Source organism: Xenopus laevis, chromosome 4L (assembly GCF_017654675.1).
Source record: "Xenopus laevis strain J_2021 chromosome 4L, Xenopus_laevis_v10.1, whole genome shotgun sequence".
NCBI classification, from domain to species: Eukaryota; Metazoa; Chordata; class Amphibia; order Anura; family Pipidae; genus Xenopus; species Xenopus laevis.
The window spans coordinates 127,982,308-128,010,119 of NC_054377.1; the positions used below are offsets into that span (position 1 = coordinate 127,982,308).

Here is a 27,812-nt window from a genome sequence, read left to right on the forward strand (position 1 = left end):
GTAGTGATAGCTACTGGAAGATCAAGAAGCAGGGCTGACTGTTGCCATTCACGTTCGTTCGCGCTACAGGTGAGTGGACTTGACAGATATCGCTCACTTACACACGTGCCTGTGCCTCAATATTAAAGCACATGTGTTCTGTATGCATACATACGAGATGTACGAGCAGCTCTGCTTTGAATGCTGGGAATTGTAGTCCTGCAACAATCCTGTTGAAAGTTTTTCTTCTCTAGCCTATGGACTTTTGGTTTGAATTCATGTCATTCTATTATGAGAGCAGCTTGATGCTTTTCTAATACACAGATGGGGGAGTGGGTATTTATTGCAGGGATAGCCCAGGAGCATCAGTCCTGTGGCCAATGATAACTCTTACTATGGTGTAAAAACGTCTTCATTTTTCTATAAATGCTCTCAGTTAGGATTTAGTATATGCGGATGGGATCTGTTATCCAGAAACTCATCGTTGGGAAAGCTACTAAGTATCAGAATACCATTTCCCAAAGAGCCCTGTTTAAGCAAATAATTCTTATTTTTTTGACGGATTCCTTTTCCTCTGCTATAATAAAACAGCACCATGTCCCCGGTGATACTAAGCTGTATTAACCCACGTTGGTGGCAAAACAGTCCTATTGGTGTGTTTTTTTTTTTTTTTTTAGTAGCCTTATAAACTTTTGATCTAAATTAGGGACTGATCCCATGTCTAGAAAACCTCAGGTCCCAGGCAGATAATGGATCTAAGAATACATTGTAATGACTCTTGTACTTTAAACTCAACAAGTGATGACAGTTTCTACTATAATAACACCGTCTGTTTTCTTTTTTTTTTTTCTTTTTTTATTGCCTTCTTTGCAGATTAGAAAACTCCCCGTCCAGAATGGATACCATCGTGCGCCGCTGTCCCTTTCTTGCCCGTGTTTCCCAGACTTTTCTGCAGAAAGCGGGCAAATCTTTAGTCACCTATGCTCAGAACTGCCCCGTGATGATGGGCACCAAGCCTTCGTCATGTGCTCAGCTGAGCACCTCGGCTGTTCATCAGCAAGAGACAAAGGAGACGTCTGATTCCAAGAGTAAGTAAATTAGTGACGAGCAGGAATTACTCAGTTCATTTACTTCGCCCTTTGCCGATGTCCCTTTTAAAGGGCAACTACAGCCCCAAGAAAAAATTTTGTGTGTGTTCAGTAAGTGCTCAGGGCTGGTGTAGCTACTATATATATATCAACTATTATACACTGTATTGCTTAAGCAGCTGGGTACTCAAATCCCACCATCCTCAGCAGGTTGGTAGTGTCAAACTGTATATATGTATATTTTGCTTTAGATAATGCCACTTGTACATGCAGCACTATACACTGCAACAATACATTCATAGAGTAGATGGAGTTTAATGCAAATCAAAATAAATAAGTACAAGTGTGTGTGTGTATGTATGTGTATATATATATATATATATATATATATATATATATATATATATATATATATATATATATATATTTGCATGAAGAATTGCAACACTCACAGGATTTGTTTTATATGCAAGCAATAAGTATTTATTACACTCAATCTTTCGATCTGCCACAGGGATCTATATATATATATATATATATGCACTAGTACAGTTATTTTCATGATAAAGTACTGCATGTTCAAGAGACAGGGTGAAGGAAGTCCCTGCCCTTTAGAGCTTACAATCTAAGTAGGAGATGTCTCTTGTTACTCCTTTTCGGTTCTCCTAGAAGCATATTCATTATTTACTGCCCTAAAGCCAGTATTCAATATATATTGCAAATGCCCTGAAGAGGTATGACAATGAGAATTGAATTCCAGGATTAGGTGCATGAATTAGAAACCAGGGAAATGTTCTGTTTTTTTAACCCACTTTCACTGTGTTATCATGAACTTAATATGTTGCCGTCGTCCTTATCAATCGTACTGGGGATGCCAGTCCCTTTGTACACAACTTTCTTTCATTCCTAAGTTATACATTCTCTATCTTCACAACTTGACCTCTCACATTTAGGAATGAGTCCTCTAGGGGAGACAGTTTTCAGGCCTAAGGTACAGATAATAATCATTAGCACACTCAACAAGAGAAACATTTAAAATGTGATGTAAATGGGCCAGAGCCAGGTTTCTATAAAAGGGTGGTTCAACTTTTAGTGTCTTATAGAATGGCTAATTCTAAGTAACTTTTCAATTGGTTGTCATAATTAATTTTTTATAATTTTTTTTATTTATTTACCTACCTGACTCTTTCCAGTTTTTAAATGTGGGGTCACTGACCTCCATCTAAAATGAATGCTCTGTAAGGATACAAATTTATAGTTATTGCTACTTTTTATTACTCATCTTTGTATTCAGGCCCTCTCTTATTCAAATCAATTCATGGTTGCTAGGGTAATTTGGACCCTAGCATCCAGATTTCTGAAATTGCAAACTGGAGAGCTGCTGAATTAAAAGGTAAATAACTCAAGAAACAACAAATAATTACAAATGAAAGCCAATTGCAAATTGTATCAGACTATCACTCTCTACATCATACTAAAAGTTAATTTAAAGGTGAACAACCCCTTTTAAGGTCTTGCATTTTGTGTTTGGTTCTAAAGTAGGATTTGCTGGACTTGTTCTGGCTTCTCCCAGGTATAGGATCCATTATCCGGAAACCCATTATCCAGAAAGCTCCGAATTACGGGATGGCTTTCTACCATAGATTCTATTATGATCAAATCATTAATTTTTTTTAAAAAAATTATTCCTTTTTCTCTATAATAGTAAAACAGTACCTTGTACTTTATCCACTTCTGTTGGGTTTATTTAAATTTAATTTTTAGCAGGCTTAGGGTATGGAGATCCGAATTACGGAAAGATCCTTATCCGGAATAGCCCAGCTCTCAGGCATTCTTGATAACTGGTCCCATATCTGTATTATGTCTGATTCAAGCCTTAACAACTTCATTTTGTTTTATTCAGAATTATATGCTTATAATTGTATAATGAATGATCTGGGAAGACTCGTTCTATGAGGCGTCTGCCTCTGTTTGATTTAGTTGCAACTTGGCAGCTTTTGTGTTAGTTTTAATAGGGCGCTATCGTTTCAGATTTAAATGTGAGATTCAGAAGGGAATGTACTGTAATGTAAAATATAATCCCTTGTTTTGTCTGTGTCAGGGAAGAGTAACAAGTACTGCCAAAAATCAGGATGACTATAAACGAGTAGAAAGGGTGGAGGATCCAGTGGCCTATAAAGTTATGTTTCATACAGTTTGGAGCCAGAATTTTACACACAAGTACAGGGCCCAACTGGAAAATTGAGGTTTCTTATATTGGCCTACCAAATATATAAATTATGTTTTGTGATTATTCATTCCATACGTAAGGCAACACAACATATAAAACTATTCTTTTATTTTACTCAGTGCTCCCAGAGTTATTGGTCCTAACAACATTGGTCGGTTAATTATCCCATTGACATGTATGTCCCCCACCGTAGATATTTTTAAGTGTTTTTGCCTGTGAATAAGTGTAGGTTGTGCACGAATCACTACACTAAGGGGCAGATTTATCAAGGGTCGAATTTCGAATAAAAAAAAAAAAAACGCAGAAATTCGAATAAAAAAAGACCAACTGAAATCTATTACGAATCGAAGTAACAGCGCATTCAATCGAATTTGATTCAAAGTTTTTTCTGATAGTCCACCAATTGACTCCAAATAGGTTCTAGGATGTCCCCCATAGGCTAAAACAGCAATTCAGCAGGTTTTAAATGGTGAAATGGTCGAAGTCGAATTTTTAAACTTTAAAGTACATGATAAATTTCGAATTTTCAAATTTTTATTCAAATTAAATCTGGACTACTCCCTAGTCGAAGTACACAACAAAAATAGCTCTAAATTTTCACTTCGACCCTTGATAAATCTGCCCCTAAGAGTCCCGTTTAGTAACATTTTTAGTCATTTTAGTGGATTTTAGAGTTTTTAAATCTCCCTAAAATCATGATGCTTTAAATGGCTCATGGTGGTTAGGGGCTCTGCATCATGGGACTGGCATAGAGCAGTCCTGTGTGACTGATCAGCCCATGGGATTGTGTAATAGATTGTAAGCTCTTCAGGCCAGCGACCCCATTTAAACTGTGTACTGAAATGTCTAGCACTTAAATATTCTGAGGAGCATAAGTACTGTACAGGTAGAGCTAATGGCCCCCCACCGTCCCCATTAGAGCAGTACATTCTATTTTTTGGGTGCAGCAGTACCCTCAGCAGCTCATCGTGACCGTTCAGATTCTGAATTGGAAACCACATCTCTGTGAGATGAGACAGAGGTTTCCAGCACTGTTATCACAAAGTCATTTGCATTTAAAGGGAATGTCACCCTCAAAAGTACATTTTTGCCTAATAAAATAAATCATAATTCTAAACAACGTTGCAATACACAGTCATTAAATTTTTTCTATGGTTTTTAAGTTATTTGTATATGTATTTGCTATTGAAAGCAGAGTTGGTCCCTTTCTATTCTCAGCCCTGGAGGCTTAGACTGTTGATACAAGGCAGCTGATGAACAGACCTGTCTGTGCTGGGGAACCAAGACTTTTGCAACATTGTTTAAAAAGAAACAGAAGTTAAACAAATGCTACTTCCAATAGCAACTGTTTTTATAACTGTATATTGGAAAGCTGCTTAGAATTATGTTGTTTTGCATTAGGCATATTTTTATTTTGGGGGTTGACTTGCCCTTTAAACATGATTTCTGGCAAAGAACACGCAGTCTACTTTTATTTCTCCCATTCAAAACATCTTTTGTCTTGTCATGTGCCTTACGGGTACTGGCTGCTTCTCTAACATTTCCTCTTGAGATGCTTTTGTGAATAACATATAAACGACATTCCATAACTAAATAAGTTTTATTAGGTCTCCCATTTAACCCGACACAGCTGAGTATTTCTTGTCACGTACTGTGAGAGAGGTGAAGGGAGTTTTTCCAATTGTGCCTGTGACTCTTGTGAAACTAGAGCAAAGGGAAAAATCCCAGGAGTGATTGTGCTCAGCAAGGTGTGTCTGGTATCAACATAATCCTCATTTACAGTCCGAATAGCATGAAAATCTCTCTTTCCATTCCAAATGACCCTTATTCACTGTATACTGCACTGCATGAGTTTTGCAACAATGTAGTCATTTGGGTTTCTTAAAATTAAAAAAAAAAAAACCCTTCTTTTTGATATAATCTAAAACCTTTAAACTGTCACTTTATTACACACTCACATTTGTTTGTGAAAATGAACGACATGCGTCATCAATTAACCCATTGCTGATGCCTTTATTTCTGCCATTATTTTTACGCCGGCTCAAAAAGGGAAAGGTATACTATATACCAGTTAGAACTCCATCAAATGTGAAAAATATGCCCCTATAAATTTACTTAGTATTGGGATATTCACTTATCTGTAGTTTCCCAATGCAATTAATACACATGAACAATTTTACATGTATAAGAATGAATATTTGCACAACATGACAGCATATTTGTACTCGATTTATGACCCTCGTAGTACAGGTATGGGACCTGTTATCTAGAATGCTCGGTACCTGGGGTTTTCCGGGTTATAGATCTTTCTGTAATTTGGATCTTCATACCTTCAGTCTACTAGAAAATCATGTTCTACTTCCAATAAGGATTCATTATTTATTAGTTTGGCTCAAGTACAAGTTACTGTTTTATTATAACAGAGAAAAAGGAAATCATTTTTAAAAATCTGGATTATTTGATTATAATTGAGTCTATGGGAGATGTTCATTCCGTAATACTGAACTTTCTGGATAGAGGGTTTCCAGATAAGGGATCCCATACCTGTAGTAAAAGTTAGTGGCAGATTTATTAAAGGAAATTGAAAGCTACGTAGGCATTTTATTGCCAGTAGATTAGCTGCAATAGTGTAAGATAGAATCCTCTATTTATTCTGTAGAATGTTTTACCATACCTGCGAAAAAAAGCTCTACAAACTCTCTGTTTGTTTAGGATAGCAGCTGCAGTATTAGCTTAGTGTGACATCACATCCTGCCTGAGTCTCTCCCTGCTCACTTATAGCTCTGGGCCTAGATTACAGCAGAGAAGTGAGGGGGGAAGAGGAGCAAACTGAGCATGCTCACGCCCAGGGCAAGGAGGTTTAAGATGAAGGCAGGAAGTCTGATACAGAAGCCCATGTGTACACAATAGAAGGAAAGAAATGCAGTGTTTCATTTGACAGAGGACTCAGAGTAGCATTACTTTGAGGGTTTACTGGTATATTTAGGTGGACCTTTCTGCTAAGGCTTAATTCGTTTTAACCTTTCCTTCTCCTTTAAGGATTGAGTTGTTTTGTCCATGACAATTTGAGTTTTTGAGTTGTGTTTTTTGGTCAAAACTCACATTTTCAGGTTAAAAAAAAACCCCTAAATTTTTCCAGATTTATTACACCCTGACCCTGGAAATAGTTTTAATACACCTTCTAAAACCTGCCCTAGAAGTCAATGGCAGAGGTCCCTTGAGCCATTTGTAGATGTTAACAGCCTTCATGATCGAGTTTTTTTCAGAGGGTTTTGGACAAAAACACAAATGATTCGAGCGAATCGAGGTTTTTTCTCTGAAAATTTGAGTTTTCGCGTGTCGCAACTGGAACTCACAGAATCAAGTTTTTTCCATTCGAGTTTTTTCTAAAATAAGATACTATTCGAGTTGTGAGTTCATTCAAGGTATAAAAAAACATCTTAACATTAGACCTTTGATCAATAACCCTCTTCATATCTAATTTCTATATTTAAATTCCTCCAGGACCACTCAACGGGACCGAGGCTCAGGGAGGCGTTACTGGATCCCAAGTGCCAGCGGATCACCCAGACGTGGCTAGTGGGCAGAGTGCATCAAAATGCCCTTTTCTGGCGGCCCAGATGACTCAAGAATACAGCGGCGTCATACGCAAGGCCAGCGCTGAAACGCAGGAGGATGTAAAGAAGATGCAAACCATGAGAAAAGGTAAGTTGCCCTGATTTCATGCTCTTGTTATCCCTGAGAATATTTAATATAATGGCGGTCAGAATCTCTGCCTCGGATTACTTTCGACATCTTTCATAAGACATAATGTATTAACGATGTTCTAAGTTTCTAAGCTGGTAACTAATTGTACATCTCGTTAATACTTGTAGTAAGTGCAGTGACATACTACAGGATCAGTGCTCTATACACATACTATGAGGCATCAGGCAGGCCATGGCTACAACAGAGTAGCTCTATTGGCTAGTATCTCTGTCCTGTCATAAGACTTTGCTGTTCCCTTATTGACTAGTGAGTGTTGTTGAGGAAAATGCTTCTTGAAATATTCTGCAACAAGTGTTAATCCATACTTATTTGGCTGCAGTATAGCTGAAGTCATAGGGCTACAATACAGTATTCATTTAAATGGATACTGTTATGGGAAAAAATGTTTTGTTTTGTTTTCAAAATGCATCAGTTAATAGTGCTGCTCCAGCAGAATTCTGCACTGAAATCCATTTTACAAACCGCAAATAAATTTTTTTATATTTAATTTTGAAATCTGACATGGAGCTAGACATATTGACCGTTTCCCAGCTGCCCCCAGTCATGTGACTTGTGCTCTGATAAACTTCAGTCACTCTTTACTGCAGAACTGAAAGTTGGAGTGATATAACCCCCTCCCCCCCCCAGAAGCCTGGTAAGGGAACCATATAGCAGCTCCCTAACATAAGATAACAGCTGCCTGGTAGATCTAAGAACAGCACTCAATAGTAAAACCCAGGTCCCACTGAGACACATTCAGTTACATTGAGAAGGAGAAACAACAGCCTGTCAGAAAGCAGTTCCATCCTGGCTCTTTCTGAAAGCACATGACCAGACAAAATGACCTGAGATGTCGCCTACACACCAGTATTACAACTAACAAAAATACACTTGTTGGGTTAGGAATTAAAATTTATATGGTAGTGAATTATTTTCAGTGTAATATAGAAATAAAAACGACATCATAAAAATCACGAAAATCTTCCTCCTGAAAAATGGTGTATTTGAGCTTGTCTGCACTGTATACTTGTGTTCATAAGGACAGACTTTAGGTAAGAAGAGGAAGAAGCCAGTGGGAAAGTTGCATATCAGGTTATACCCAATGTCATAATTAAAGCTTGGGGTTAATTAGGATAATTGTTGCAGAAAAGCTTATTGCCACACAGGCTTATCAGATTGCATTTTCCTAACTTCCCTATAGCACAACCACAGCCCTGCATGGAGAAATAAACATGAGATGGCTATATATGGAAATTTCAGTGTTTTCAAATAATTTTACACAGCATTTCAGATGCCTACAAGGATGTAAATCCGCTGGAAATCAAGAAATATAACCATTTTTGCAAGTGTTGCTCTATATATTATCTTTATTGATGTATATGATCTAATATCTTAATATTACAGTACAAAGATAACAGATGTTATTTCCTTTCTCACATATGCATGCTAGATTTGCATGGGCTGCTCACCAAAGATTCTGGAGCAGCAAAAACTACCCTGGAGAAATTGCAAGAGAGCATGCTTCATCAGAGACCTGCTGTAGTTTCCCACCTTCTCCAAGATAATATGCCCAAGGGTAAGTGTTTGTATAGCCACTGAAAGGGGCGTCACATGAAATAATGCTAACTCTTTAAAGGAGAAACCACCAGGCTATATACAAATACACCTGCATGTTTGTCAAGGTCAATGAAGAAGTCGATCTTAGCCTGATATGGCCACCCATGTTCTGGGCCTAATTGGGCTTTGATGGTTTGGTCCCTAAGCCAATGATTGGAAAGACCTAGGTAGATGCACTGGGAGAGGTCTGCATCAGCATGCTGGTGTGGTCCTGCTACAACTGAATTTTCTTACCCACCCAATACATATCTGGGTGCTCTTTGGCCATATAAACATTGAGCATGGGCTTTGGGAGGCCACCATATGTGGACCAGTAAGCTGCCAACTTGGTCCAGAGGGGCCAGTTTGGCAGCTTTTATTAGCTTGTGTGAGGCCACAAACCCTGTGTTTTCTCCAGGTGTATCAGTAGTGATTCTCTCAAACCTTACCTAACCTTCCAAAGCATCTCACAAGAGAATTCCAGCTTGCTAGTGATGTGCGGGCCGGCCCAATACCTGCGGGTCGGGCAGGTTGGGGCCGACCTCGCACTCTTCTTTGCGGGTGGTGGGCGTCAAATGCTTCCGGCTTCTTCTTTTATAGAAGCTGCTCCTGCCTGTCACGCCCCTTTTGTGACGTCATTGGCGGGGCGGGTGGGGTATGTCTATAAAAGGAACCCGGATGGCGGACGGGAACAGGTCGGGGAAATCCCGACCCACGCATCACTACAGCTTGCACCTTACCTAAAGAAGAGAAGTGTCAAATTTCACCTTGAGAAAATCCGCTAATGTTATTGATCTGTAGTGATTTTTTTTTCCTTCCAACAGCTTTACCAAATTCATAATTTTTTTGGCTCCTGCTGAATCTGAACCCCCAGTTTTACATATTCTTAGTTGAGAAAAAGTACCAAAAAAATGGTTGTGAACAAAAGATATGTCCCGCTCTGTTGTCCTAAACATTTTAGTACAATAAATATTTTAAAAGAAAAACTGTGGGATAACGTGTGATATAGTAACTGAGCACTTAGTCCACATGACTTTAAAAGCTCAGATCCAGTTGGCTGAACACTTAGGGGCTGATTTATAAAAGTGTGAAATTAGAGCCCATCACAGAAAGACCCGATCCACTTCTAACAAGAGGGTAAAACTTATGTTTCTATTTCGAATTTCGAATATACTCAAAATTCGATTGGGAGGTTATTTTGTAAATAAAATTGAATATCTAAAACTCGAACAATCTAAAAAACTAAAAACTCAAATTGAATTAGAGTAAACTCGAATCGAATGTCAGTAAAGCTATTAATATCTGTAAATGGGTCACTGGACCTCTCCCATTGACTTATACATGAATTCGGCAGGTTTTAGGTGGCGAATAGTGTAATTCAAATTGTTCCAAGGGTCAAGGTTTGATAAATCTCGGTATTCAAATTAAAATTCAAATCCAGTCTGGATTATTCCCAATTCAAATTTGAGAGTTTTGACCAAATAACAAATTTAGGGGGGAAATGCCCCTAACTTTTTACTTACCCCTCAAGGATCAAATATTCAAGGATCGCAGTTCACGGCAGCCATCTTCCGGGTCTTCGGTAATCTTAGATGGGAAGTGGCACATAGTTGGAGCAATTTCCCGGTTTGCGACAACTGTGCATGCGCCAAAATGGACGGAAATTGCTGAAGTGCCGCAAGAAGACACGAAGACCCGTAAAATGGCTGCCGTGCACTCCAATCCCTGAATCTCCACCGATGGGTAAGTAAAAAGTTAGGGGCATTTCCCCTGGGGGACAGCTAGGGAGTAGGGAGGGGGGTTTATGTAGGGTAGGGTTTTTTTTAGTTAAGGGTTGAATTCTCCTTTAAAGTCACATGACGGGGCAACTGAATGGAACATATTTTTTGGTATTTTTCCTAACTCAAATGTAAATCGACAGAATCCAAACAAAAAATCACATTGATGATTCTGTGCACATAATCCAGTTCCTGTCTTCATGTATCATGTTGCTAAGGAGCTAGCTCCTTCCATCTGGAGAAATAAGAATCTAACAAGAGGGGAAAACTTATGTTTCTAAACATAAACATTCTTTCTGCTGCTGAACCCAATGGCTGGAACATTCCAGTAATACCAAATCCTAGTGCCTGCGCAAGAGTCTCTTATCTGTTAATAAATAATGTGAGATTTGGGCAAAAGTGTATTTGGCAGGACACTGTGTAGGTCACTGTGCATCTTTGGCTTGTGTTCACTTCTATGTCATCAGAGTGCAATAAATATTTGATGAACCTTCTTGATTAACCCTTCCCTCCCCCCACCTCCAGCTGTACAGACTTTCAAGTACGACACGTTTTTCGAAAAGAAAATCGAAGAGAAGAAAAACGACCATACATACAGAGTCTTCAAAACTGTCAACCGGCGCGCGGAAGTGTTCCCCATGGCCGACGATTATTCAGACACTTTAATAAGCAAGAAAACCGTCTCAGTCTGGTGCAGCAATGATTACCTGGGAATGAGTCGCCATCCAAAGGTGGCGGGAGCAGTGATGTAAGTATTTAGGGACCGGTTATAACAGGTGAATAGAGTCCTGCCATGAAACCTCTCTGTACAGCACACAGCATTATATCTCTCTCTGAGCTGAGGTGGATTTTAAAGGGGTGGTTAATCTTTAAGTTAACGTTTAGTTTGTTGTAGAATGGCCAGTTCTAAGCAACTTTTCAATTGGTCTTCATTATTTATTGTTTATAGTTTTTGAATGATTTGCCTTCTTCTTCTGACTCTTTCCAGCTTTGAAATGGGGGTCACTGACCCCATCTAAAAAACAAATGCTCTGCAAGGCTACACACGTATTGTTATTGCTACTTTTTATTTCCTCATCTTTATATTCAGGCCTCTCCTATTCATATTCCAGTCTCTTATTAAAATCAATGCATGGTTGCTAGGGTAATGTGGACCCAAGTAACCAGATTGCTGAAACTGCAAACTGGAGAGCTGCTGAATAAAAAGCTAAATAACTCAAAAACCACAAATAATAAAAAATGAAAACCAATGGCAAATTGTCTCAGAATACGACTCCCTACATCAAAAGTAACTTTTAAGTTAATTTAAAGATGAACAACCCCTTTAAGGGTAAATAAAAACGGGTGCTGTACGATGTTGATTTATTCTGCTTTCTTTTCCCGCATGGCTTGGTTAGTTTAAAACGAAAAAATTCAAACTGCTCACGCACACCCAGTAGAATACTAACCCTGGTGCTCGGGGAAAAGGGCTTCGGCAAACCCACAACAATATGAAGAAAAGAATTCACCGGCACACAGGTATTGCTGGCAGGGTGAAAGCCCTTGCTTTAAAGTTTAATAGTGCGACATGCAACGTTTCGGGGACAACCCCTTTATCAAGCATGCATGCTTGATAAAGGGGTTGTCCCCGAAACGTTGCATGTCGCACTATTAAACTTTAAAGCAAGGGCTTTCACCCTGCCAGCAATACCTGTGTGCCGGTGAATTCTTTTCTTCATTTAGTTTAAAACGAATACACGGCTGATCACAGGAATGCAGGCCCAATATATATCCTAACAAGTTAATAATCATCCATGCCTGAATTCAATGTGTTTTTTACAGCCAAGGTCACATAGTCCCGGTATCTGAATTCTCATGGTTGCTGTGTAATTCAGGGTCATTTGTTTTCAGGTCATTGCCTCTTCTCACAGAGACACTCGTGCTCCTGAGTATATTTCTCGGTATATCTGTGTATCATTAATCCCTTATCTTCTGCCATCACGCGGGACATTTCTTTAGGGGTTTTAAGTAGAATCAATCCCTTCATTAAGCATATTTTTATGCCTTCTTATTTTTAATCTGCCCTCTTGTCCTGACTCTGGCTCTTCTGTTGCATTGTGCTTTGTAAGAAGGGCCAAAGCTTAGCACCCACAGGTAATGGAAGGCAAAGACTGTGTTTTAGACCAATGCGGGGCAGATTCAGGACCCTTTCCTGTGTATGTGTTTGTGCATTGACAGCAATGGAATCAATCCGTTACTGTTCACTCAACAGGATTACTTCAGCGCACTGCCCAGTTTTTTTTAAATGCAATGGTGCTTCTTTCCTCTTAAGGTGGCCATACACGGGCCGATAAAAGCTGCCGACAGACTGAGTCGGCAGCTTATTGGCCCGTGTATGGGGGCCCCCGACGGGCTTCCCTGATCGAGATCTGGCCGAAAGTCGGCCAGATGTCGATCGGATGGGGTTAAAAAATCTGTTCGTTGATGCGGTCCCGCGATCCGACCGCCCATTTGCGAACGCTAGGATCCGATCGTGGGGCCCTCAAGGTGGGCATATCGGAGGGAAATCTGCTCGTTTGGCGACATCGCCAAACGAGCGGATCTATCCATGTATGGCCACCTTTAGACTTCACCGCACTTAATAAAGGGCGTTTGAGGCCTGAAACATGTTGTGTGTTTTGTAGCTGCTAATAAACTACATTGTTGCAGATCTTCTGCCTTGGATTGCTCTCCTCACTTTACTAGTTATATGCAATCCGTTACTGTACAGGGTGGGTTTCAACCAGCAAAAGCACTGATGCCTCTTAGGGCAGAGACACACAGTCAGATACGGGGCGACAAATCTCCTCTTCTTCAGGGTGACTAATCTCCTCGAACTGCCTTCCCACCGGCTAGAATGTAAATCACCTGCGAGATGGCATTCTGAGTGCTTCATTTTCTGAAGTTGCCTCACGAGGAAACTTCGGTCGACGTCGAAAAACAAATCGCTCCGAGTGCCGCGGAGGGCTGTGACGTCGGGCGGGTCTATGATGCGGTGATCGCTGATTGCCTGGTCACCACGTCAATTATAGGAAACCGTGCACGGTTTTCCTCATTTGGAAAATCAGGCAGGCAGTTTTGACCCGGGCAGCCCTTCAAAAAACCGGGCTGTCCGGGTCAAAACTGGGCAGATGGCAACCCTAATAGCAGCAATGATCCAGGACTTCAAACTCATCCCAGGGGGTCACCATCTTGGAAAGTGTCTGCGACACTCACATGCTCAGTGGGCTCTGAGCAGCTGTTGAGAAGCTGAGTTTAGGGTTTGTCGCAAAAAATTAGATTGGCCTGTAATATAAGCTGATGTTACAGGGATGATTATTAGATTCTGATGCTAATTGAACTAGTTTCTGTGCTGCCATGTAGTAATTATCTGTATTAATTACTAATCAGCCTTATATTGTGACATTTCTATTCTATGTGTACTGTATATTGTGAGTGGGTCCCTAAGCTCAGTAAGTGACAGCAGCACAGAGCATGTGCAATGAATCAGCAGAAAAGAAGATGGGGAGCTACTGGGGTATCTTTGGAGAGACAAATCTTTACTGCTAAAGGACTGTGGTTGCCTTGGGCTGGTACAGAAGCCCAAAACATAATGTACAACATTTCTAGCCTACTTCTTGTGAGGCCTTAGTTCTCCTTTAAGACTAAAACTGAAAAAACACTCCACTATTTTAAAAAATATGATACCAAAAGGGTTACGGGCAATGGCTACGATAAAGGTACAGTGATATAACTACGGTTATACAATGACCCAGATCTAGTTCTTTCTTGAGACGCTTGTACAACACACAGACAATAAGAATACAGGCAGTAATCCTACCCACGATCACCTTTCGTAACAGGCCTTTGCTTCATAACCGTTTGCAATGTTTTTGTTGCAACACATTCTCATATTTCATTTCTCCTGAAACACAATCCGGTTTCCTTCGGGTGAATCTCGCAACTGGGAGAAATTCAGCTGCAGTTCTTATTTTACAGAAGCTCATTCTGCAGCCGTGCAACACAGGGGGGGTCTGAAGGCTGCTCTAGTTTCACCAGCTGGGTGTGGAGTCATGGTGAGCAATCATCCAAGAGCTCTAAGTTATATGAAAAGAAATGGATCAGGAACATAAGGGTTTCACAAATAAAGCTTTACTCTTTCCCAGACGGCCTAGTTTCTGGTGACCTCGTTTCAGTTGCCGTCTATTCACTTTTTTCCCCCCAAACACATGAGCCTTGAGCTAAGATAATGCAAATAAAAAGCCTCGATCAGACCAGAAAGCCTTCTGTAAGAGGATTATAATTGTTTTACCTGCTAAAACCCTTTGCAAGCCAATTAGCAAGATGCTGTTTAATTAACCTTTTACTTGCCTTCCAATGAAGGGAACAACACATTGAGAGATGCCTTGCCCATGCCCCCATAGTGTAACATTAATGCTGCAATGCTTAACCCTTCTCATTAACTCTGTAAATATTATGTTTCAAAGTAAAACTTATATCCTTTGAAAAGGTTGTTTTAACACATTTCCAGGATTGTATGTACTTTTTTCCCAGTCCCATGAAAAACGTAAAGGGGGTATACTACTGTGTATATATAAATATATATATTTTTTCCCTTTAAATAGATGCCCTAAAACCTTTTTATAAATGGGGCCATTATTTGGTGAAAAGTTTTTCTATAACAATAGAATAGAATGGTGCAAAAAAGCCAATATAAGCCCTACCACAAAATGTTGGGGTTCAATAATAAGAACAATATTAATGAAGGGGAGAGGATATACTCACAGTTCACAACAGTCTATGGGTGCATGTGTATGGAGCAACAACAAGAGTTGTGAGTTGCCTCACAAGGAAAAAGTTAGCCAAAAAGTTAAAAGTTCAAAAGAATGTATTAGGACATTACAAAATGAGGGCCTAGCGTGTTTCGTGCCTGTTGGGGCACTTACTCACAGCCTATGAGTAAGTGCCCCAACAGACACCAAAACACGTTAGGCCCTCATTTTGTAGTGTCCTAATAAATGATTTTGAACTACTTTTTGGCTGACTTTTTGGAGGAAACTCACAACTCTTAACAAGTTTTTGTATCTCAACTGGTTTGGTATTACATTTAATTTGTTATAAAGAAGAGAACACTAACACTACTTTCCTTTTTTGCAGGGAAACCCTAAAACAGCACGGGGCGGGGGCTGGCGGCACCAGGAATATCTCTGGAACCAGTAAATTTCATGTTGATTTAGAGCATGAGCTGGCAGACCTTCATGGCAAAGATGCCGCCTTATTGTTTTCTTCCTGCTTTGTAGCCAATGACGCCACACTTTTCACTCTGGCCAAAATGTTGCCTGGTAAGGAATGTAATTCCAGATCATTACAATAGTGCAGGGATGTTATGTTCGGTACAAGGGCCTGAGAAAGAGCTGTAGAAGATGTTGCAGATCTTCTACCCTGGATTGCTCTCTTCACTTTTCTATTTATTTGTCTGTAGAAGAAAAGGCAATGGGTGTAATTCAGGAGCAACATGTGAAATTCACTTAATACAGCATTCAAAACAACAGAATATTTTTATACATGTTGAATGGCTGAGTTATATTGTCATTGTTTGAGGCAGGGCAGCCAATAGCAACAGCAGAAATAGACGAGTCAGAGAAGAGAAAAAATTGAAGAGGAACAAATCAGTAGTTGATGAATACGGGAAAATCGCAAGAGGAAGTTGCAGTAATAGCAGTTATAATTAATTAGGGATGTATTTTCTATTTTGTTTTACCTGGTGCTTCCCAGATTTCAATAATGATTGCAGCCCCACCTAGGATGCTGGGTGGATACTCTGTAATAGCTGGAGAGCCACGGATGGGAAACTCCTGGTTTTACTGGATTCCAGTCTGCTAGCATAGCAACAATACCCTTCAACACCCCTTTATAATGTGCAATTATCTGGCAACCTGGGCAGCATTGTCTGTGGTTCACTACACATTTCACAGGGGATTATATCTTCTATGAACCACATCATATTCTTTGTAACTCACTCCTGCTAAAGCATTGCCCATCTAACAATACATGCCTGCAGCAGCTGTTACACACAACACACTATGAATCAGCTGCTGATGACAACCTTTAGGGGTAAAACAAAGACTTCTAGTTTACTCTTTATCATCATTATGGCTCACATGTTTTGTAAATATAGCATTAAAAACACCATGGATTGCATAGATAAAATGAATTGTAGTGTAAAAATAAAAACTGGGTAAATAGGCTGTGCAAAATAAAAAATATTTTCAATATAGTTAGTTATCTAGCCAAAAATGTAACGTATAAAGGCTGGAGTGACTGGATGTCTAACATAATAGCCAGAACACTACTTCCTGCTTTTCAGCTCTCTTGGTTTCCACTGCCATAACTGTTGAATCTGAGCTGAATGCTGAGGATCAGTTGCAACAGTTATGTCCCATGTGACCCCCCCTTCAAGTCGCTGACTAACTCAGAGTTAGAGAGCTGAAAAGTAGGAAGTTGTATTCTGTTCTTTTATGTTAGACATCCAGTCACTCCAGGGCAGAGACACACGTGGAAATTCAGGGGATTACTCGCCCGGGAGCAAATCTTAGGGCGACTAATCTCCCTGAACTGCCTTCCCACTGGCTAGAGTCTAAATCACTGGAGGGATGGCACTCTTTTCCGAAGTCGCCTCAGGAGGAAACTTCGGACGACTTCGGAAAACAAATCGCTCTGTCACATTCTGCCGGTGATTTAGGTTCTAGCCAGCGGGAAGGCAGTTCGGGGAGATTAGTCGCCCGAAGAAGAGCCGATTTGTGGTTGGCTGGGTAATTTCCCGAATCTCCACGTGTGTCTCTGCCCTAAGAAGACAAACCTTGCTGAAATCCTTACTACATATACATCACGTAGGCTTGGTTTGTATTACTAAAAGCTAAAAGAATTACTAAAGCTCTGGGTGGTTCCCAGAATTCAGACCTCGCATGTTAATATAGTATGCAATTATGCAGCAATTCAATATTTCGGAACACATCACCTTAGTATACAATTCGCCTTCCGTGGGAGCACGTTCTAGGATGCTCAGGGTGGATAATTTGGCTATGAGATCATGTAAAGTTAGCTTGGCACCGAATCATGCCACATCATTTTAGCAGGCCAATCCTGCATTTTGGTGTAAAAAGGAGCAGAGAGTAAATAAGGTGTAGCTAATGTCGTGGTGCATCAGGACACTGAAAAAAAGTTTTTGCTAGTTTGTTTTTGTGCTAGTTCCAAATGTGATTTCTCTGTAACATTGTGTAATGCTGTTAGGCTAAATCACATCTGAGGCTACAGTAACTTTTGCTGAGCGAATGACTTGTTCTGTGAGACACTGGGAAAGAATGTAGGAGCAGGAGAGACGATATGTACATAAAAATAATATTAAAACCTGCATCTGGTTTTCTTTCTAACTCAGGATGTGAGATCTACTCTGACGCTGGTAACCACGCCTCCATGATCCAAGGCATCCGAAACAGCCGAGTGCCCAAATATGTATTCCGTCACAACGATGTCGGCCATCTTCGTGAGCTCCTCAAGAACTCTGACCCGTCCACCCCTAAGATTGTGGCTTTTGAAACTGTCCATTCCATGGATGGTAAGCTGCTAGTGTGTGTGTGTGTGGGGGGGGGGGGGGGGGTGTGATAACAGGCCCAGAGTTTGCTCCAGGTCTAGTCAACCAGTCAGTCAGCCAGTTTGTTTACTAGTCTGCTGTCCAAAAGCAAACTGATCTGATTGTCTGATTGGGCACTGTGGTTACTAGACCTTGAACAACTGTGCACGCTATTACCTTTCCCCATTAAAAAGTGCTTACTTATGTATATGTATATGTTTTTGTTCCATGCATTTAGAGTAGTAATGTCCAATTATCATCCTGTTAGCTGTTGTTGGATTATGTCCCTCAACTTGCATACTGGGAGATGTAGTCACCTGCAGCTTTAGGACCATATGTAAGACTGTCTTTAGCAGTGATGGGGCTTAAAGGAGAACTAAAGCTTAACTAAAAAAGTAGTATAGAAATGTTGTACATTATGTTTTGTGCTTCTGTACCAGCCCAAGGCAGCAACAGCCCTTTAGCAGTAAAGATCTGTGTCTCCAAAGATGCCCCAGTAGTTCCCCATCTTCTTTTCTGCTGATTCACTGCACATGCTCTGTGCTGCTGTCACTTACTGAGCTTAGGGATCCACTCACAATATACAGTACACATAGAATAGAAATGTCACAATATAAGGCTGATTAGTAATTAATACAGATAATTACTACATGACAGAACAGAACCAGTGCAATTAGCATCGGAATTTAATAATCAGCCCCTTGTATTACAGTCCAACCTAATTTTCTGCTTGATAATTTGCGACGACCCCTAAGCTTAGCTTCTCAACAGCTGCTCAGAGCCCACTGAGCATGTGAGTGTCACAGACACTTTCCAAGATGGTTTGAAATCCTGGATCATTGCTGCTTGTGAGAAGCTGAAACTTTAGGCTGGTGCAATCAGTTTAGTATACAGTATAACATATGGCATTTTTAGCCATATTCATTTTTAGGATTTAGTTTTCCTTTAAGTCAAAATGCTGGCCGCATTATTTGTATTTCAGCCTGGTGGAAAGCAGGTTAATGGTCTTTATCTTGTAGCATCAGTGTTACTGTAACAGCTTTATAAATACAGAAGCTCACTTTTTTTTATTTCATATTAAAGGGCCTCTGCACAGGTTCCTCTCCCTAATCACACTAAACAGAAGGAGGCATAAACTCTGCTAGTAAGCATAGGCTCCATTCACAGTGATCACACCCCAACAGCACCAAGCAGCATTGCTGCCAGAAATGCACAGCTAAGCTGTAAGTTGGTTGCACCACCACTTCTCTGGAGGCAGTTATGTCCAGAAGCATGTGCATGGGATGCCCAGAACAAGGAGAATTGAGTTTGTGGATTTTTTTATATATTTAAAGGAGAAAAATAGATGCTGAAAGAAGAGCATTGAACAAAAGACTAATCCACAATCAAGTATCTTGGTTAGGTGCCTTTTATTCTTTAACCTGGAGTTTAATTCTATTTCCCAGCAGATCTAGGTCACTCTGTTCTGAAGCAATTACAGTAAAGTGCTTGTCCTGTGAAGCACAATTGGTCGTTGTTTGTTAAGGTTTCTCTTATTCTGTTCCACAGGCGCTGTCTGTCCTTTGGAGGAAATGTGCGATGTGGCTCATGAATACGGAGCCATAACGTTTGTTGATGAAGTGCATGCTGTGGGATTGTATGGAGCTCGGGGAGGAGGTATTGGAGATCGGGATGGAGTAATGAACAAAATGGACATTGTCTCAGGAACACTCGGTATGTGGATTTTTTGTAATATTCCTCTCTCTTCCTTTTGTATGATTACTGTCTCTAAAGGGATATTAAGGGGCAGATTTTTCAAGGGTCAAATTGAAAAATAAAATTTTCTTTATGGTCAGAACTGTCAAATTCGACTAGGGAGTTATACAAATTAGATCCAAGTTTTTTTTTTTTTTTAAATTTTAATTAGATTTTTGAGATTTGTCGTACTCTGGCCCTTTAAGAATTCGAATTTTGCTATTCGCCACCCAAAACCTGCCAAATTACTGTTTAAGTCAATGGGCGCTGCAGGGATCAATTTGGAGATGTTTGCAGCCTTCCTGACATTCTATTTTTTTTTTTTTTTTTTTTTTCAGCGAAAAAAACCTGAATCAAGTTTTTAAAATCTTAATCGAATTTGATTCAAATTCAATTCGAGTTTTCGGGTTAGTTCCATTCATCCAAGTTTAAAAAATTAGATTTTTTTTTTTAAAAAAAATTAGATTGGTCGAATTTCGAATTTATGGGAGTTTAGGGGAAAAACTCACATGAATTCGAAAATTCAACCCTTGATAAATGTTCCACTAAATGTTGCCCCAAAGTTCTAGGACTTCTATGTAAGCTCTTTCCCTGGTACACTGGATTGTTTAGTTTTACTGATATGAATGTTCCTGAGGTTTAATATCAAACTTACATGATGTTTCTTTTATTTTTATACCCCTTAAAGGCAAAGCATTTGGCTGTGTTGGCGGATACATCGCTAGTACAAGTGCCCTGATAGACACTGTTCGATCCTACGCTGCCGGCTTTATTTTCACCACCTCTTTACCCCCCATGCTTCTATCTGGAGCAATAGCATCCGTGAAAGTCCTGAAGAGTGAAGAAGGTCAAGCTCTCCGTCGCCAGCACCAGCGGAATGTTAAGCTCATGAGACAAATGCTGATGGACTCGGGGCTCCCAGTGGTCCATTGTCCCAGTCATATTATCCCCATCAGGGTAAGGTTATAATCATAATAGCAGTGCAGTTGGCTTGTGTGTTATAAGGAAATATTTTCTAACATATTAACACTGACAGTTGCAACCAGAAATAGGGTTCATTTTTTTAGTTTATAGTATTGGTGACTCCAGTTAAATGAAAATGATTTTACGGAGATTTAACGCTCAATAAAGAAGTAGGATAAATGCATTTGAACGTCTATACTAGCATAAAGCATCTATGGCCATTTACCACTGAAAGTCAAGATCCGACCCAGTTGCTCCCCGTCGTTTTTTCTGCTGATTCGCTGCACATGCTCTGGGCTGCTGTCAATTACATTACATGGCAGCACAGAAACCAGTGCAGTTTGTATCAGAATGTAATAAGCAGCCTTGTAGTTTTGGCTAAGACAGACAAACCTCCTTTTCTGCTTGTTGATTTCCAACAAACCTTAAAGGGGAACAAGCACGAAAATAAAAATGTAATATCCGCTTCATCTCACTGAAATAATACACTTTCTAAATACAATCAATTAAAAATTCTGTACCGTTTAATAAATAATCAAGTTACTCTTCAGTATCCCTCCATGCTGAGGTCTAGGTCAGGTTTTGATTGACAGGTAGGTCTAATGCGTCTTTTAGGGGGACTCCCTTTTCTAGCAGAGTAACTCAAATAACCAACTGTAGCACAAGCAAAAGGTAACAAAACAACAGACTCTGGCAAACCCTCTGCACACAGAGAAACAGGATTTCCATCAGAGCTGTTTATTTTTAGAGTGAGCACTTAGGTTAAGGGTGCAACTTCCCCCCAAAGGATGTATTAGACCTAAAACTGACTTCACCTACTGCGTGAAGACAGAATAAAGAGAGGCAGGTTGCTTCGAGGGGAAGAGTGAAGAGTAACTTGATTATTTTATAAATGATACATAATATATAATTGATTATATTTAAAAAGTTTCTTATTTCAGCAAGATGAAGCTTATATTACATTTTCATTTTCGCGATAGTTCCCCTTTAAGCTTAGCTTCTTAACAACTACACAGAGCATGTGCAATTATTATTGTTACTGGGCTGCAGCTAAAGCCCAGGAATGGTTGGGTAAGTTTAACATTTCTAGCCATATTCATTTTTAGACTTTAGTTCTCCTTTAACTACTCATCAGTTACCTTGCTCCCTATTCCTTATCTACTTGGTATAGGACCCTGCCCCATAACATCATTCATCAGTTTCCTCTTGCTGACTTGAACAACCATGCAAAAACCAAGACATGTTTAGTTAGATTTGTTTTTTTTTGTTCTTTTCCAGGTTTCTAATGCTGCTAAAAATACTGAGATTTGCGATAAATTGATGAGAGATTATAACATCTACGTGCAAGCTATTAACTACCCCACTGTTCCACGCGGAGAGGAACTTCTGAGGATTGCACCCACACCGCACCACAATCCTCAGATGATGAGTTATTTCTTGGGTAGGTGTTCTTCAGCAGTGCTTAGCTACATATACCCTCCTTTTTTAAAGGAATTGTTTAATGTAAAAATAAAAACCAGTTGAATAGATAGGCTGTGCAAAATAAAAAATGTTTCTAAATTAGTTAGTTAGCCAAAAATGTAATGTACAAACGGAGTGACTGGATGTCTAATATAATAGCCAGAACACTACTTCCTGCTTTTCAGCTCTCTTGGTTTCCACTTGTTGGTTACCAGACCATAACCAATCAGTTACTTGAGGGGGGGGCACAGGTGTCATAACTGTTGCTTTTGAATCTGAGCTGAATGCTGGGGATCAATGGCAAACTCACTAAACCGTTATGTGCCATGTGGCCCCCCTTATAGTCACTGACTAACTCAGAGTTAGAGAGCTGAAAAGCAGGAAGTAGTGTTCTGTTCTGTTACATGTCGAGTCACTCCACCCTTTAATCATTACATTTTTGGCTAACTAACTATATTAGAAACATTTTTTATTTTGCACAGCCTATCTATTTACCCAGTTTTTATTTTTATACTGAACTGTTCATTTAAAAGTTATTCCTTAGTTGTTATTTTCATTGTTACAGATATCAGGTGGCACAGATTTATTGCAGCCTATGTCTTATATCAGCGCATGGCCAGTCCAAAAAAAAAAAAAGCGAAAACACATATGTAATGAATTCATTGAAGCAATATATTTCAGATTAGATATAGTAAATGTGTGTACATGGCATAATAAGGTGGTCCTCTGCCTTCCCCAAGCCCCCAGTAAATAACTTATGTGCTTTGTTCAAGTAGAGCAACCTTGTTGGATATGACAGGCATGGTGGGTGGAGCAGAGTCCTACTTAGTTATATAGTTACATAGTTACATTGTTAAATCTGGTTGAAAAAAGACAAAGTCCATCAAGTCCACCCCTCCAAATGAAAACCCAGCATCCATACACACACCCCTCCCTACTTTCACATAAATTGTATATACCCATATCTATACTAACTATAGTGTTAGTATCACAATAGCCTTTGATATTATGTCCTGATTGGCTGGAGGACTAAAATTAAAGGGGTTGTTCACCTTTGAATTAACTTTTAGTATGATGTAGAGATATTCTGAGACAATTTGCAATTGGTTTTTATTTTTTATTATTTGCGCTTTTTGAGTTAGTTAGCTTTTTATTCAGCAGCTCTCCAGTTTGCAATTTCAGAAATCTGGTTGCTAGGGTCCAAATTACCCTAGCCACCATGCATTGATTTGAATAAGGGAGTGGAATATAAATAGGAGAGGCCTGAATAGAAAGATGAGTTACAAAAAGTAGTAATAACAATAAATGTGTAGCTTTACAAAGCCGTTGTTTTTAGATGGGGTCAGTGGCCCCCCTCATTTGAAAGCTGGGAAGAGTCCAAAGAAGAAGGCAAATAATTCAAAAACTATTAAAAAATGAAAACCAAAGTTGTTTAGAATTGGCTTTCTATAACATACTAAAAGTTCACTTAAAGGTGACATACCCTAGCCTTTTAAGACTTTTCCCTAGCCGAATGTCGCCTGCAAGATCATTTTGGTGATGGAATCTGTTTAGCTTGCTGGGGCTGGAGGAAGGCAGTGGGGCACATTTGCAAGAAGCAATCAGGGCAGGTTTATATAGGCCTGGGAATGTTTGAAATAGACACACAGGGCTGCCATCAGGGGGGAGAGTTATACCGGGCCCGGAGGGTAAGGGGGGCCCGGCCACGCCACAGTTACTTGATTAGCTGGCCCCCCTGCTTTCTGAGAGCTGCCGACTTTGGAAGGGAGGACGGGAGTACAGGGGGAGGCAGCTTCTGTCCATTCCTTTCCCTTATTGGTCACAGAGTTTAAGTCCCGGTTGAATTGGATACTGTAGCTGATGTTTGAACTTACCTTCCAGCTCATCCAATCGCCATGTTGCCCTATACACGTGCGTTTTGCCCTGCTTTCCCCTGCCCTTCATTTTCCTGCATTCCACAGTGCAAGATGAAACACAGCCTAGTCATCCAAGCACCGAGCACAGCTGCAATGAATCCTGGCATGTTCCCCTGTTGTTCAGTGCTTGGATGAGCCTCTTGTCAGTACAGGCCCATAAGAAAGACTTGACTGTGTTTTGTGCAGCTTACCCCTGTGGTGGAACACTGGAAAATTAAGCACAGGGGAACTGAGGGCAAAATGCACTTGTGTAAGGGCCCTGGAACAATGCAAGTCTAGCAATATGTAACTGCACCACAGTGCCATCTACTGGTGAATTGCAAACATTTACCATGCTCACAGGGTTTCTATGCAGAATTGCTCAGAATCCAAAATGATTACATCAAATACAAAAACATATATAGGTAATGGATGATATAGTGCCAAAAGAATGGACGGCACTCCATTTGAGGAGGAAACAAGTTTTGTTGCAGGCTCATACAGGGATCAAAAGGCTTTTGATCCCTGCATGAGCCTGCAATAAAACTTGTTTCCTCCTCGAATGAAGTGCCGTCCATTCTTTTGGCATTAAATGAACTTTGGCGGTGGGGACGCACCTTACGAGGAGAGATTGGAGCAGCCAGAGGGAGGGTAAGCTTGGAGCGGTCTTTTTGGTGCGATAGAGGAGTTGGTAATGGATGATACCCTTAATTAAAAACTTCCAATTTATCCACTTGATTAAAACCGAGGTCTGATTTGATCAGTATAACTTAGTAAACTATTTCAATAGGAGAAAGGAAAGAACCCCTCTTCTATACAATATAATATTGATATAATTAATCAGAAGCACTAATTGATTGAGCTCTAAGTAGAAATTAAATGAATTGACTCAATAGCACAGGCACTTTAATTGAAGGTTGATTATTGACTGGTGGTATTTTACAGTTGACAATTTATTTGTCTTAGCTCCGGTGGTTGTTATTTTTGGAAGTATAAAGATAATTGAATCTGGAAGACCATTTGTAGTATTTGATAGAATAGGGGTTCTTTCCTTTCTCCTATTGAAATTGTTTATCAAATACTTCTCTGACACTTCCATAGTTATTAGTTTCACCATTGATCAAAGGCTTGAAAAATCCATTACAGTCCCATAATGTGCAATCTTCTGGAGAAGAATCAGTAGAATAAAAACAAATATTTAAAATCCAGAACAAAACATCTATTTACCAGGAAATAGGATTGTGGTCATAGGACTGTTTTCAGCCAGCAAATCCATTTCTCCTCATTTACTAATAACAGCTTAATTCTGTCTCCACCCTGACAGAAGTTTGCAACAACATCTGCAACTTGAAATTTCAGTTATTGCACAGCATGGTTCTTCTCGAGGAAGTGACCAGAAACTGGTTGATCTACCTTTCTAGTATTGATAGGATTCTGTCTCTTACACTTGGAGAAGTCTCTTTTATGCATGGACACTTAAAGGACATGTACAGCCTACATTTTCCTACCTTGTATATAAGTTGGGCATATGTTCCCCCACCCAAGCCACATGATTAGTACTGCATATACCCCCTCCATTTGCCAACGCCATCACATTTTCCTAAAACAAGTAGCAGCTTTCACCCGGCGGCCATTTTCCCTCTGTCACATCATCAGTAACATTGACATCTGCAAACAGGACATATATGCTGTAAACTTCATGAAATGCAGAATGCAGGTTTACACAGGCACAACATACTCAGATAAAAAGTTCTGCTGGGATTGAGCACTGTCATGGTTAAGCTGAGCTCAGGAGAGGTGGTTAGGAGAAAAAATAGGATCAGACAGCTAGAGTTTCTATGGGAACCAGCAATGCTATCTCTTCATTGGCTGTTAGACTGGATGGCATGTTTAGTGATCTGAGTTGAGAAGAACTGAGCATGCCCATTAGCCAATAGCCAAAGTAAATTCCTGAGGGAGGGGGCAGAGTGGGTTAGAGGAGGAGGATGAATTCTAAGTGATTAAGGGGATGCTACAGCCTTACTGAAAACCTTTTAAAGGGGTTGTTCACCTTTGAGATAACTTTTAGTATGATGTAGAGAGTGATATGCTGAGATAATTTGCCATTTGATTTAATTTTTTATTATTGAAGGTTTTTGAGTTATTTGGCTTTTTATTCAGCATCTCTTCGATGCATTTTAAGCAATCTGGTAACTAGGGTCCAAATTACCCTAACAACCAAGCATTGATTTGAATAAGGGACTAGAATAGGAATAGGAGAGTTCTGAATAAAAGTATCAGTAATAAAATGTAGCAATTACAATACATTTGTAGCCTTACAGAGCATTCGCTTTTTAGAAGGAGTCATTGGGGCTCATTTATCAACAATGGGCAAATTTGCCCTTGGGCAGTTACCTATAGCAACCAATCAGTGATTAGCTTTTTGAAGCAAGCTGCAAGTAGGACAATGAATGCAGCTATCTGATTGGTTGCTATGGGTTACTGCCCATGGGCAAATTTGCCCAGTGTTGATAAATGACCCTCAGTGACTCCCATTTGAAAGCTGCAGAGAGTCTGAAGGCAAAGGCAAATAAATATAAAACTATAAAAAATAAATAATGAGAACCAATTGAAATGTTGCTTAGAATTGGTTGTTCTATAAGATAATAAAAATTACCTTAAAGGTGAACCACCCCAACAAGAGTGGCAGTTATTTAAAGATTTCAAAGAGGCTGTTCACTGATTCAATCATATACACATCCTATTGTATAAATTACTTATGTATTAGAACATGTAAAATAGCAGTCGATTTTTATTGGGATACACTTACTAGGGTGATGTATCACATGACAATTGGAGAAGTAGTTTCATCCCAGAGAGGGAAAAGTCCCATTTTTTTCTGGGATGCAACAGCCCTGGTATACCATAATGTCTCATGATTATCTCTGCTACTTCTGCTATATTTGTCTCCAAATATTAATAGAGATATGTTAGTTAAATTGTTTGCTTCTGAAAATGAAGAGTGACCATAGTGACATTATTTTGCTGTTCTGTAATACAGACAAGCTGCTGATCACCTGGAAGAGTGCGAATCTGGAGCTGAAACCCCATTCTACGGCCGAGTGTAACTTCTGCAGGCAGCCTTTGCACTTTGAGGTGATGAGCGAACGAGAGAAATCCTATTTCACCGGCTTGAGTAAACTGATATCCGCAAGAGCTTGACACTTCACCCGTCCTTATAACGAAAGAAATTCTACATTTATATAGAGATAGAGATGTAATAATGTATTGTGCCCAAACAAGTATACACTTTTATGTCACACTGGATATCTTGTCCAATAACTGTAATTGTGTTTTACATTATAAATATTGTATTAGAGGGAAATTATCTTTGGTTAATGAATTAAAAAGATTTGTCTTGCAAACCATGAAAACTCTGCTGTCATTCTTCTCTCGTCTTGGTTTCAGACTGGTGTAAATGCAGTGAACAACTGGAAACATAAGTTAAGGCCCCCATACACGGGCTGATACAAGGTGACAACAAACCGAGTTGGCAGCTTATTGGCCCATGTGTGGGGCCCTCCGACGGGCTTCCCCCGATTGATATCTGTCAGAAAGTCAGCCAGATGTCGATCGGGCAGGGTATAAAATCCTGTCGGATTGCGGCCGCATCTGTTCGTTAATGTGGTCCCGCGATCTGACCACCCATGTTGCCTCCATTCTGATCCGATCATT

General features: G+C 39.8%; 1 protein-coding gene across 1 annotated transcript; it reads left to right on the forward strand.

The window, feature by feature from the left end:
* alas1.L (uncharacterized protein MGC68700) lies at positions 1 to 27,505 on the forward strand. Its single transcript, NM_001089777.1, is given in 11 exon segments — positions 1 to 69; positions 853 to 1,067; positions 6,802 to 7,002; positions 8,495 to 8,620; positions 10,944 to 11,166; positions 15,573 to 15,757; positions 17,851 to 18,030; positions 19,594 to 19,758; positions 20,468 to 20,736; positions 22,021 to 22,183; positions 27,139 to 27,505. Coding segments are annotated over 10 exon segments (1,866 nt in total). The 5' UTR covers positions 1 to 69; positions 853 to 874; the 3' UTR covers positions 27,300 to 27,505.
* The last annotated feature ends 307 nt before the right edge of the window (positions 27,506 to 27,812 follow it).